The sequence below is a fragment of the Oryctolagus cuniculus genome, chromosome 12 (assembly GCF_964237555.1).
Source record: "Oryctolagus cuniculus chromosome 12, mOryCun1.1, whole genome shotgun sequence".
In the NCBI taxonomy this organism is placed as follows: Eukaryota; Metazoa; Chordata; class Mammalia; order Lagomorpha; family Leporidae; genus Oryctolagus; species Oryctolagus cuniculus.
The window spans coordinates 17065350-17079595 of NC_091443.1; the positions used below are offsets into that span (position 1 = coordinate 17065350).

Consider the following 14246-nt stretch of genomic DNA (forward strand, 5'->3'; position numbering starts at 1 on the left):
GGTCACCTCCTCAACTCACCGAGCATCCCCAGCAACACTAAAGTAGATGTGACGTCCAGACACATGCCCCTCGTCCTTGATGTGAGCCACACCCCTGTACACCTGCAAAGTATGTAAGCCCAAAATTGAACCTGAAGGTTTCAGATTGTAGCCTGAAGGGGATAGAGTAATAAATTATTCCCATGAAGAACCCCTTCAGGCTGTAGGATGAATACTCCACAGAACAACAGAGCAGTGGTTTTCAACTAGCTGGTGGTGCAAGGAAAAAGAAGAGAATGCCATCTTTGGAAGGGCCTGCCCTGGAAATGGCCTTTGGTTGACTTCTGGGTACTCAGCTTTAAGGATGTAACAACTGATAAGGTTGTTTTGTTGGACTGGGCCAGAGTATTCTGCTGTACTAGCAACGCCTACACTGTAAAATGTGATTTACAGAAATACCTGCTTTCTTTCTGAGAGTCTTATGACAAGCCCTAACAAAATCTCTGAGTCTCAAGAAGGAACCCCTGGGAAGAAACCCTGCACACACGTCACATCCTTTGTTGCTGGAAGGAGGGGTGTGTCCTGTATGAGACAGGAGCCCTTTCAGAAACCTGCTCCTAGATTCCTAAAGAGTCAGCAGATCTCCACTGTTGTTCACAGTAATAGTGCATAGCCCAGAGTCAGCTGTCTGTGAGTCTGAGTCTTGCTAGCTAATCACAGAGTGTCTAGGTGGTCTTGGAAGCCCAAGAATAATGATAATATTGATTAAAAAGAAATTAGATAGTGAACATAGAGAATAAAGCTGTTCTAGAATAAAAATAAACATTAACAATACAACAGCCAAACTTGTTAGATAAGTGGGGCCTGAACTTACTGGAACTAAGCACCAAGCAGACTGGACAACCACAACCAAGGTTATGGAATTTTCCTGGCCATTCCTACTGCCAGCTATTTCCTTGATAACTCCAAGTTATTTTTCATGCCTAGACCAACCTCAGTAAGAAGCACCTCTTCAGAGTCATATCCTTTCCTGACCTCCCAGGCTCAAAGTACAGAGCCAACCCTTCTGCCAACATGCTGCTGTATACTTTGGTTTCACCATTCAGTTAACAGTGGCCCTGCCTGGCCTGGGAAGTGTTTGCACTTTGCTCCACACTACTGAAGGTACATCCACACTTAAAATTTCCCAACAAGTTGACAAGGCATAAAACCATTTGTGGAAATTCTCATCAGCCAGTTGATAAATGCAAGTCGGTTCTTTCCCACTGATAGCCCAAGGGCTTCTGTGTCCCTTTCACATGCATCCTAAGAAGCGGGAAGGGAGTTATTAACATTCCCATGATAGAGAAGAAGACCTTGAGTCTCAGAGGAGTTCAAAGCTCATCTCCTTGTTGCCATCCCTGAAAGTCACACTTGGGGTGAGCAGTGGCAATAGGGTAGAAAATCACATGCCTGTTCCACTTTCTCAGGTTCAGTTTGACTGGTCTGCCCAAAACTCCTCACTGCATATGCCAACAGCCAAGATTCAGTAAAAATCCAGTACACTTCTATTTTCAGCATATAGTGATGGACCTGCCAACGTTTATTCTCAATTAAGTGGTGGACTGGACTGATCCAGAGCATCTAACAAGTTAAAATACCTTGACGATGAGCACAGATGAAAGGAAGCAGGCACGAACGTTACCTCAAATATAATCAGGCCATAGACCCCCGCGAGGATGGCTGCAGCGATGGTCACTTGTGCTTCCACGCTTGCACGGAGGTACTGATGAGCCAGCAAAAGAGGGACCACCTGGGTCTGCTGCAGGGCGGCCCGAATGTGGATGGAAACCGTCTCCCTGCAGAATGAAGCAAAGACCTTACAGCTGGCAAAGGAAACAAATCCTCGATCAACAGTTAGCGTCCCTTCTGCTCTGTCCTTTCTAGCACAAGTCAGACATGGCCATAACCCGAGTCCAGATGAATCTGTTCATTTGTTCATCAGTGCCTGATGTCATCGACAAAAGAGCACTGAGCACAGGTCAGTGGTATGGGATGCAGAATGCAGCCTGCTTGTGTCTAAGCCTGGTCCTGCAGGTGCCACTCCAATAATTAACAAAGAGCACAGTTGATTGTACCCTTTAGTCTCCTCACTTCCTCCTTACCAACATACCAGATGGCTTTACCTGCAAAGCCAACTCTTTAAACTTCAGTCCCTGATGTTGGAGAAACCATCATAAACAAGAAGCCTGAAAATCAAGAGTCTGATGCATGTTGAAACAGAAGCGCTTTATTTAAGAGATTTATTTATTTATTTTGAAAGTCAAAATCACATAGAGAGAGAGAGCTCCTCCATCCACTGATTCACTCCCCAAATTGCCACAATGGCTTGGATTAGGCCAGGTCGAAGCCAGGAGCCAGGAGCCAGAAGCCAGGGGTTTCATCTTGGTCTTCCACATGAGTGGCAGGGGCACAAATACTTCTGCCATCCTCCACTGCTTTCCCAGTCACATTAGCAAGAAGCTGGATTGGAAGGAGAGCAGCCAGGACATGAACCAGCACCCATATGGGATGCAGGTGCTGCAAGCAGTGGCTTACCCCACTACGCCACAATGCCAGCCCTGGAAGCACTTTTTTGAAAGGTCACTTCACAGTTTTCACAGACTGAATTGTGTCATCCCCCTTAACTGAAAAAAAAATTATATGTTGAAGTCCTAACCCCTAATACCTCAGAATGTGAGTACATTTGAGGTAGGGTCTTAAAGAGGTAATAAAGATTAAATGAGATCACTAGGGTGACTCCTACTCAATCCAATAGACTGACATTCTTATAAGAGATTAAGTCACAGACATACTCGAAGGAGACCAGAAGTCACAAGGAAGAGGTGGCCATCTGGAGAAACCAACACTGCCAATGCTTTGGTCGTAGACTCCCAAGTTCCAGAACTATGATAAAATGCATGTCTGATGTTTAGGTCATCCAGGTTGAGACACTTTGTTATGACAGCCTGGGATAAAATGGTAACCATGAGAACAGACTGAATATGTAAAAGTCATTAGTCTACGAAAAAGGGGTGAGAGTGTCATTGTGGTACAGAGTGTTAAGCCACTGCCTATGACACTGGTGTCCCATATGAGTGCCAGTTCGAGTCCCCACTGCTCCACTTCCCATCCAGCTCCCTGCTAATGCTATTGGGAAAGCATCAGAAAGATGGCCCAAGTACCTGAGGCCCTGTCACCTACATGAGAGACCTGAATGAAGCTCCTGGCTTTGGGCTAAACCAGCCCCAGCTCTGTTTCTCTCTCTCTCTCTCCCTCTCCCTCTCCCTCTCCCTCTCCCTCTCTCCCTCCTTCCCTCCTTCCCTCCTTCCCTCCTTCCCTCCTTCCCTCCTTCCCTCCTTCCCTCCTTCCTTCCTTCCCTGCCTCCCTGCCTCCCTCCCTCCCTCCCTCCTTCCTTCTCTCCCTCTCCCACTCTCTGTAACTCTGCCTTTCAAATAAATAATAAATCTTTTAAAAGAGGGGAGGGGAATCCTAAACTTCCTAGAATTCCCTATTGTATCATATTGTTTTGTAGTATTAAGAAAATTAGAGCATCAGCTAAAATATATCATGGGCTTCCAGCTGGATTCTGAAACAATCCTTTTCTGTCTTGGCACAGACGACCCTGCTATCCTCCCACAGGCCTTGTTTCCTCTGTCTACACAACATGAGGTTTTTGTTGTTGTTGTTTTCTTTCTTTTTTTCTTTTTTGTTTTTTGTTTTTGGTCAAGCCACATAACTGACCTGGGACTATTTGTGACAAGCTTGGTGTCCCATGAGTTAAAACGTTTTTAGGTGACTTCTAGTGTTTGAATATATCCCACAAATTTCCTGTGTTGGAAACAAGCTCCCAAATCATATAGTTAATAGTATTTGTAGGTAAAGCATTTGAAAGGGACTTAGGATTCGGTGAAATCACAAGTCTTGGTCCCCATGCTGGCATTAGTGGCTTTATAAGAAGAGAAAGGAGGCCGGTGCTGCGGCTCAATAGACTGATCCTCCGCCTGCAGCGCCGGCACACCGGGTTCTAGTCCCCGTCGGGGCGCCGGATTCTGTCCTGGTTGCCCCTCTTCCAGGCCAGCTCTCTGCTGTGGCCAGGGAAGGCAGTGGAGGATGGCCCAAGTGCTTGGGCCCTGCACCCCATGGGAGACCAGGAGAAGCACTTGGCTCCTGGATTCGGACCAGCACGGTGTGCCGGCCGCAGCGTGCCAGCCATGGCGGCCATTGGAGGGTGAACCAACGGCAAAGGAAGACCTTTCTCTCTCACTGTCCACTCTGCCTGTCAAAAATAAAAAATAAAAATAAAAAAAAAGAAGAGAAGGGAGACTTAGGCTAGCGGGCTTGCTGTCTCGCCACTTGGTGCCCCCTGCCACACTCCAGTGTAACAAGAGGGCCTTCAGAAGGCAAGCAGATGTCAGCATCACTTTTGGATTTTCCAGCCTCCAGAACAGTGATCCAAAATAAACTCAGTTCCTTATAAATCACCTAGCCTCAGGTATTCTGTTACAGCAACAGAAAACAGACTTGGACAGTGGGTTTGTCCAGAGAATCTACCCCAGACCTAATCTGCCTGAGAACCCACCTGCTCAAAATCTCAAAGGTCTTGCTCACCACGGAGTGTTCACTTCCTGGATTTAAAAATACTGTCCAATTGTGAATGACCTGTAAAAGACAAAGTATAAAGTCAGACTTTTTGCTTGAAAAGTCAGCTGGGAGTTGTTGTCACTCAGTTTAGGTATTTTATAGAATGGACAAAGAGAAAGAGATGAACAGTGAACTTTGATATGGACATGCACAACCCCAGTATTAGGAGCAAGTACAGGTGGTATGGAACTGGAAACTTCCAAAGAGCTTTTTTTAAGTGGGGAAAAAAGAATACAAAAGTATGAATATAAAATTAGTATATAAAGTTATGAAAAGATAGAAGAAAATACAGATAAGTAGTAAATACAGATAGAAGTAAATACTCTTGGAATCTACCAGGATTGATTCCAGACCCTCCTTGTATAACAAAACCTGCAGACATGCATTCCTTATATAAAATGATGTATTAGTGAGCAGACATTTACCCTAGTTGTTAAGATTCACACATCCCACATTAGGGTTCCTGGGTTCACTTCCCAGCTGCAGTTCCTGATTCTAGCTCAGCTTCTGGCTAACGCAGACCCCGGGGAGCAAATTACTAATGGCTCGAGTAACTGGGTTCCTGTCACCCACATGTAAGACCTGGATTATGATGCTGGCTCAAGGCTCTGGCCCCAGTCCAGCCCCAGATATTGCAGGGATTCAGGAACTGAACCAGTGGGAGAGAATTCACTCTTTCTCTCTCAAATAAATATATAAATAATCTTTAAATGGCATAATATTTGCATATAGCCTATATATATCTTCCCATTTACTTTGAATCATTATTTGTAATACTTAATACAATGTAAATTCTATGTAAATCATTATTATACTGTATTGTTTAGGGAATAATAAGGAAAATGTCTATACATGCTCTGTAATTTTTTAATAATTTCTATCTGTGGCTGGTTGAATTTGTGGATGTAAAACCCATGGATACCAAAGGCCAACTGTATTGATTATGTGAAAAAAAATCAATCACTACATATTACTGGGGACTTAAAATAGCCTTCTGAGCCCACTAAGGCAACTTACAAGAAATGTTTTCTTAGAACTGCTTCCTACTTGCAATCTGGGGGAAAACAAAAGCACTCCAAGAAAATTCTCCACATCCTTGGGTCACAGAAGCTTCTTCAAGGGAGGGCCCCCAAGATGGAGCCTCATCTTCTCCTCACGTTCTTATCCCCAAGCCAGCGCAATGGAGAAGAACCAGTTGAGAGGAGCTGGAGTGAGTACAGCAGGAGTGGGAGAGGGTGACATGAGCAGAGAGCAAGCCTGGCAGACAGGAGGAGGGCACAAAGGAAATTGGAAATAAGAACCCTGAAATAGGTTGAAGCAGAGGAGGAAGACACGCATGAGAGAACAGTTCTCTTGAAACACTTCAGCGTTTCTAAAGAGTATATTCAAAACATCATTTAGTAAGGATCTCTTGTGTGCTTTGTGTTTCCGGAGATGGATTCGTATGTGGGCATTTTAGGTGTGTCGACACATTACAAAGGGCCTTCCCATCAGAGTAGAGAAGCTCGGGCCAGCTCATTTATCTGAGGTTATAAATGTATGTGCTGAGAAGGCAACTAGACAGGAGGAATGAGTTCTAGTGTCCCATAGTGAAATAGGTGGGCTATAACCAACAATTTATTATATATTTCAAAATAACTAGAAGAATCTAAGCTTCTCAACATGTAGAAATGATAAATGATTAAGGAAATGGAAATGCTAATTACTCTAATTTGCTCATTACAGGTATCTAATTAATCATACTGTACCACATAAATATGGACAATTAAAAATTTCTTTAATTATAAAATAAAGATTGAAGATTTTGTTAAGTTCCCTCCTTCTTCCACACAAGATTCACAGACACAAAGCAGACAGAAGTGTGCCCTCCTTGTTCATTACCAACTTGTCAGTGTGCTGTGCACATCACACAGAGGCACCAAGTTTACAAGCTAAGACTGTGCCAGAGCAACCAGTTTAGGACCCTGGTGTTGCATGGGCCATCGCCAAGTAAACCGCATCCTCTTTCATCATGAGACCTCTGCTCTGTGGACCATTCTCTACACAACAGGAAAATGAGCAAGATGTGTTAATTCATCAGATGCTCTACTTTAGATGACACAGCCACACACATAAGCAGGGTTTTCTTCTATTGGTTATCACTGGGAAAACCCACAGACTAGACATATAATGTCCATGTAGAAGTCACCATTATAATCTACTGGAGTCACCAAGGCCCGGATTCAGGGGATAGTTAAGCTTCATGGAGAAGGGCCACGCCTTCCCCTCTAGGCTCCAGGCTATCATGGCAATCACTGCTGGCTCTCCTTGCAGTGTGCAGGCTGCCTTCACAGGCTGTGAGCTGAGGGTTCTGGATCTCAGAGACAAGACTAAGTACAGGAGCCCACGAGCCCATCAGTATAGATGCAGAAGCTCAGGGAACCTAAGCACAGGCTTATCAAGCACCCACAAAGGGAACTGTGCTGGTGGTGTGTCTTCTATTCAATGGGGAAAGCCCAGATTTATTTATATATATATATATATATATATATATATATATATATATAGTTTACTTATTTATTTTGAAAGCCAGAGTTACATTGAGACAGAGAGACACATAGAGAAAGAGACAGATCTTTCATCCCCTGGTTCACTCCCCAGATGGCCACAATGGCCAGCAATGGCCAGCACTGGACCAGGAAGAAGCCAGGAGCCAGGAGCTTCATCAGGGTCTCCCACATGGGTTGCAGGGCCCCAAACAATTGGGCCATCTTCCACTGCTTTCCACAGGCACATTAGCAAGGAGCTGAATCAGAAGATTCATCAAGAAAAGGACATGAACTCGTACCCCTGTGAGATGCCGGTGCTGCAGGAGGCTGCTTTACCCACTGTGCCACAACATTGGCTCCAAGGCCCAGACTTAATTGTGCCTTTTTTTTTTTTTTTTTTTTTTTTTTTTTTACAGGCAGAGTTAGACAGTGAGAGAGAGAGAGACAGAGAGACAGATCTTCCTTTGCCGTTGGTTCACCCTCCAATGGCCGCTGCGGCCCACGCGCTGCGGCCGGCGCACCGCGCCAATCCGAAGGCAGAAGCCAGGTGCTTATCCTGGTCTCCCATGGGGTGCAGGGCCCAAGCACTTGGGCCATCCTCCACTGCACTCCCGGGCCACAGCAGAGAGCTGGCCTGGAAGAGGGGCAACCAGGACAGAATCCAGAGCCCCGACCGGGACTAGAACCCTGGGGTGCCAGCGTAGCTAGGCGGAGGATTAGCCTATTGAGCCGCGGCACGGGCTTTAATTGTGCTTTATCAGCAAAGAACAACTACTTTCAAATATATAAAGTTTACCTCAATGGCCCAGCAAAATGGTTCTGAATAAAGAATCAACAACCCTATTTCTACTGAGATATTGAGAGTTTTATAAATGACTTAGAGAAAAGGGAATAAGAAAATTTCAAAGACAAAGCAAAAGATAAGCGTCAATGGCTTGACTAATAATGGTGTCACTGCCTGATGGCTTCCCATCAAATCCATTCAAGAGGAAACTCAGTTTATAATAGATGAAATGAAATTTTACAATTCCTTTCAAATAACTTATAAGCGTAACCTGCTGTGGCCGCCGCCTCCTGGAACCTGAAGCATCCGTCTGGGTCACCTCTACCACGACATGCTCTTCTCTCCCGGGACGACTTGGCCCGCCAGCTGTCAGGGACCCTGCCAGGTCCACCTGGAGTAACGTGGAATCAGCACGGCTGCTGAGGTTCAGAGCTGGGGGTGTGTCAAGGTGAAGCACAAAGCAAAGAGCAGAATCCCAATGTCCGCCTGCCACTCACCAGATGCAGACACTCCTTGGACAACATACAAAGAAATGCACATTTGGGAATTTCTTCCAATTGCCCCAAGACCCTGACCACTTCTTATCTCTTCAACCTCTTACTCCTACACATGCAGTTGGTTTTGTGTCATTTGAATATGCTTAGCATTCTCTAGTTGAAGGTCTAACTGGTGTCTCCCCAGTCCTATTATCGTTTCTAATTCCATTTTTTTTGCACCCATCATGAAAATCCTACGCAAGTTCCTGGATCCAGGGTGAGCTGTAGGCAGTATGCTTGCATGAATGAACTGATCCACATCCCAATCCTAAGGTAGTGATGCCCTGTTTGTAAGATGAAAATATACACATCAAAGAAATTCAAAATATGAGCTCTGAAATTGGCAAAATCAGTGACATCCACCGTAGTTAAAGGGTAGCAATTCCTTCAAAGTGTGTGAAAGATTCTTGTTCAGGAAAGATCTATCAAGAAAAGAGGCTCCTCCTACGGCAGAATGCCCTTCCATGGCACTTATGCCCCTATGGCAGCTCATGCCCCTTGTCTCCTACATCCCAACATATGCATGCTGTACAAATGTAGAAGCCCAGGCTCTCTGCTCTGGGATGGCTCTCATAGCCTCCCACCTCTGCTACCAGGTCCTGGGGACAATAGTGACATGGACTCTACACAATAGCTAGGCCATTCACTTTGATCCAGAAGACAAAAGTGTTGTAAATGGAAAAATAAATGTCACAACCGTTTGTGCTTTATATCAGGTCTCAACAGTCTGCTAGCAGCAGCTCACGGGTTTGAGGATGATTCCATAACCAATTCCTTTATCTTTCCTTAAATCCCTAAAAGCAGATGGTTCATGGAGCAGACTTAGGAAGGAGATAAAACCTCACCATTGCTAGTGTTCCTAAGGGATTTTCATTGTGTGTTGGGGAGGGGTCCAAGAGTGGTTAACTCTTTTCATTGCTCTGTTCTTCCCACAAAAAAGTACAAAAACATTCTGATAAAGTGTGTGATCAGAATGTTGTCTCTCTGAGAACCCAGAATGGGCAGCCTTCCCTAGCACTCAGTCGATTAGCCCCTCCACACATCTGTGCTGCTACTCAGCCTCCAAAAAACAACAAATGGAAAATGGAAGTCACACGTGAGGCAAAACGTACTAAGAAAGGGCCCAAAGAGCCCTTATTGCTTCTGAAACACCTGCAATTATTCCTGTCCTAGTCTTTCCCCAAATCAGACTGGAGAAAAAATTTTAAACAGCTTGAGCTCCAAAGACCTTGCAGACCGGCAGGAGATAGAGCATCGCCACCTAGAGGCTACCATCAGAACAGCAGGCTTCTCCTTCCAGATCATTGGTTTCCAGACCATCTATTGCATAAACATAATGAAATATATAGAATAAGGTGTTTATTCTCAGGGGGAGACAGCCAGGTAACAATTAAAACCTCAGTGACTCACCATTCAAACAGAGTGCACCAAAAATCCAAGAGACACAGCCTGCACACACAGCCACCCTTCCTTTTTTTCTCACCATTGCAGGTACTAATTGCATGCTTAGAGTACAAAGCAGGCCCTGATATTCTGGCGTTAGAAGTGACTTCCAGACCCCAGCAAATAGGAGCCCCACTCTCTCATCCATCTTTGATACTTTCTGGTTACACTAAACTATTCACTAGGTTCCTAGCACATTTCAATACCTTCTTCTAAAATGGTGCCTGTCCCTCAAGTGCTCTTCCCCACACCTGGAGAAGCCCTCTTCTCTTCTAATATCTCATTCACACTATCCTATCCCTATGTCTTTCCTTGTCACCTGCATCTCCACTCCAGCAGACTCTATTCCATCTTCCTGTGTTCTGATGACTGTGCATATTCTCATTAAAGTGTTTACTCTCCCCAGGCTGTACTTTCGTTTAGATTTTCCTCCTCAACTGATCTAGCTCCTCAGAGAAAGGAACTATGTCATACTAATTTTCCAACTTATCACCACTGTAGACCACCTCCTCTGTTCCGCTGCAGGCTGCCCTAGTGCAGGAAGCCATCTGGGAGGCCCCATGCATGCTGAGGGGAAAGATACACCAGTGGAATAATGACCAGCAGAGAGAGTGCTGCTGCCAGGAATGGAACAAGTCTGGGAGAACCTGGGAAGGCACTTTCATTCACACCGAAGCTGTAGAGTCCTCAAACGCTTGTCCTTCAAGATGCTACAGAAACCTCAAAGACTGAGCTCAGTTAACCCCTGGCAAGGATTCCCTCATTAGAAAAACTTTTTGGAGCCCTCTTCTGTACTAGACCTTGATCTTGGTTTTATTCTTGATCTCTGAGTCAAATTTCAGCAATAAATCCCCCCATCCTTGAGAGTCATTCAAGTTCCTCTTCACCTCCTATGATAGCTAATGTTTGTGTTGATTTGACTGGACTACAGGATGCCCAGATATTTGGTGAAACATTAATTCTAAGTAAGTCTGGGAAGGTGTTTCCAAAAGAGATTAACATTTGAATTTGCAGACTGAGCACAAAAGATCTTCCTTCCCCAGCGCAGGTGATCATCATCTGATCCATGAGGGCCCAGATAGAATAAAAGGTAGAATGAAGAAGAATGTGCACTCACTCACATTCATATTCATTCTCTCTCTCTCCACTTCCCTCCACTACTGAGCTGAGGCACCCATCTCTTGCCCTAGAGATTCCTAGTTCTCAGGTCTTTGTATTTGGATGGAAATCTACACTACTGACTCTCTGACGCTCACATCTTCAAGATATGCCACTGGCTTTCCTGGATCTCCAGTTTGTAAAGAACATATTACAGACTTCTAGGCCTCTGTAATCATATGAACCAATATCTTATAATAAATCTTTCTTTTTTTTATTTGACAGATAGAGTTAGACAGTGAGAGAGAAAGACAGATAGAAAGGTCTTCCTTCCGTTGGTTCATTCCCCAAATGGCCGCTACGGCCGGAGTTATGCCAATCTGAAGCCAGGAGCCAGGTGCTTCTTCCTGGTCTCCCATGCGGGTGCAGGCGCCCAAGCACTTGGACCATCCTCCACTGCCTTCCCGGGCCACAGCAGAGAGCTGGACTGGAAGAGGAGCAACTGGGACTAGAACCCGGTGCCCGTATGGGATGTGGGCACCGCAGGCAGAGTATTAACCAAGCGAGCCATGGTGCCGGCCCCAGTAAATCTCTTTCTGTACATGTGAAGATACTTCAAACAGTTCATGGGAAACTGGAATTAAAAGTTAAGTTTGGGAACAGGCATTTGGCCTAGGAACTGAGATACAAGTTAGGACACCATAACTGACATCAGAGTACCTGGGTTCAATTCCGGGCTCTGGCTCCTCCAGTTTTCTGCTAATACAGACTCTAGGATGCAGCAGCGATGGCTCAAGTAACTGGGTTCCTTCTGCCCACAAGGGAAACCTGCACTGAGTTCCCAGCTCCTGGTTTCAGCGTGGCACAGCCCCAGCCACTGTTGACATTTCAGGAATGAACCAGGGGATGAGATTCTTCTCTGTGTGTGTGTCTAGATCTCTGTCTCTCAGATAAATACATTTTTAAAAAAAATTTTTAAAGATAAGTCTATTTGGTACAAAAACTTTTAAAGCCATATATAACTTTTTTCTTAATAGGCACTTCCATGAATTTCCTAAATACCCTGCATATGCATGGATTTCAAAAACTTTTACACCAAAATAAATACAGATTTAAATTCATTTTTCCACAAACTCTTCAAAGTACATTTATTTATATATCCTATTGGTTGTCATTCTTTGGAGAACTCTGACTAATAAGCCCTCCCCTCTGTACCTCTACATAGTTTTCCAAACCCTCCATCAATCTTTGGTGGCTATAAATCCCTACTCATCACATTGTATTCAGAGTTGGGTTCGTGCTTTCTCTTCCACGCAATAGTCTTGAGTAAAATCTTCCTTACCTGTCTGCACAGTGCAATTTTTGGCACACCCTTTGCTTGATTGAACACAGGTAAAAAAAGTGGGAGCCCATCAAATCTGTCTTCATCATAAAAGTGGGAACAACATTCTATGATGAAGTATGAAAGATAAAAAATTGATCAATTCATTAAAAATAAATCTATCTGGTACAAACATATTTTCCTCCAGCAATTAGTTCCAAATGGGCAGTCTCCCTTAATTTCTATAGCTGTGATTTCCAACAGAACAATCTGTGGTGATACAAATGTCCGATATCTTCACTATCTCATATAGTAGCCACTAATCACACATGGCTACTCAGCACTTGAAATGTGGCTGGTGTGAATGAGGAAGTAAAATTTTAGTTTTATCTACTTCATTAATGTATTTTAAATTTAAAGAACCACAGGTATCCAATAGCTACTATAGTGTACAACAAAGTTTTGGAATAATCTAAGGAGCTTAAGGTATAATTGAAGAAGAATGGGAAAGGAGAGAAACCCACCACTGCTGACAAGATTTAAAAGACGCTCCCTTAAACATGGCACCTTGCCTAGTGAATATTTTAATTTGAGGAATGGCAGGCACAGGAAGGAGCATGACTCTTCCTCCCTCCCTCCCTCCCCTGAAGTAGGTCATAAGACCCTTGTGTGAGAGATGCACTCCTGTATCTGGAAAAAGGATGCATCATTATCTTTGAAAATGGAGGGACACCAGGAAGAATCTGAGTGAGCAGGCCTTGCCAAGTTTCCCCCAATTTACTACCCTTAGCTCATAACCCTGCCTATACCCTTTTGTACCATCACATTGCTCTGTGACCCCACTCTTCATCAAACCTAGTCTGAAAACATTCAGACTTAATTATTTCCTTAGATCTTCAATTCCTTATGATGTCTCCTGGGTCAGATTAAGCTTAAATTAAATAAATTGGTGTGTTTTTCTCTTGTTAATTTGTCTTGTGTTAGTCTAATTTACAGGGTCCCAGTTGGAGAATCTAGGCAGATGGGGTAAAGACTGCCTGCATTCACTACACTAAGCATAGTGTTTCCTTTACATTCTCTGATAGCCCAGGCTGCTATCAGGGTATGATGGGAAATCAACCACATAAGAAGGAGGGAGGGAAGAAGAAAGAGAATGAAGGAGGGGAAAGAGGAAGAAAGGCTGAGCCTTAGATTCTGGTAAAGTTTTGCTGGCCTCTATTCATTTGCCTAATGACTTAGGAGCCTTTGACAGCTGCCCCATTACCACCACCACTATCACCAACAGACAAGAATACAGAGACAAAGAACTTCAGGTGCCTGCAGTTACAGGCTTCTAAAATTAACCCTGCAATTAATGAGCTAACACAGCACAACCGTTACAAGGAGATGCAGAAGTTCACAAGGGAGAGGTAGCTTCTTCCTTCCCCAGCTAAAGAGTGGTGCTTTCTGCAAAAGCCCTTCCTGTCTCAACAGGCATCTCCGGTGTCCCTCATGCAGACCCCATGCAGGGGCCCAGTCAAAGGTCAAGAAGGGAAGGCACAGGGCTCCTCAGTCAGATGACACCATGAAGACCAGCCCTGAATCTCCTTCCGCCACAGGCCTTCACTTATGGGCTGTCCCTGAGAATCATCTTCAAAGGTCTGAGCCATCTCTCTGCAGCACTTTGCTCCTGGGGCATCCAGAACTGTCCTCTGCTGCACCTTCACCCCAGGCTGGCCCAAGGCTGGCAGCTTTCACAAACCCCCCGCAGCAGGTTCTTAGCCCAGGGTCTTGGGAGAGGGTCCGTGAGCTTCCAGAGATCTGTGGGATATCCATGGGAACATTGGGCAACCTTCTGAGGGTCATGTGGGAAATCAGAATCAGCCCCCAAAGAGGATGAGGCTCCATAGACCTTA

General features: G+C 44.7%; 1 protein-coding gene across 2 annotated transcripts in view; it reads right to left on the reverse strand.

The window, feature by feature from the left end:
• The window catches only part of OCA2 (OCA2 melanosomal transmembrane protein), a 370248-nt gene that overhangs the window by 272263 nt on the left and 83739 nt on the right, over nt 1-14246 (reverse strand). For both annotated transcript variants that reach the window (XM_017348348.3, XM_008269748.4), the window contains exons 7-9: nt 8225-8385; nt 4580-4659; nt 1664-1817 (exon numbers count right to left, since the gene is read on the reverse strand). In XM_017348348.3, coding sequence (XP_017203837.1) covers nt 1664-1817; nt 4580-4659; nt 8225-8385 — 395 coding nt within the window. The remainder of the gene's footprint in view (nt 1-1663; nt 1818-4579; nt 4660-8224; nt 8386-14246) is intronic.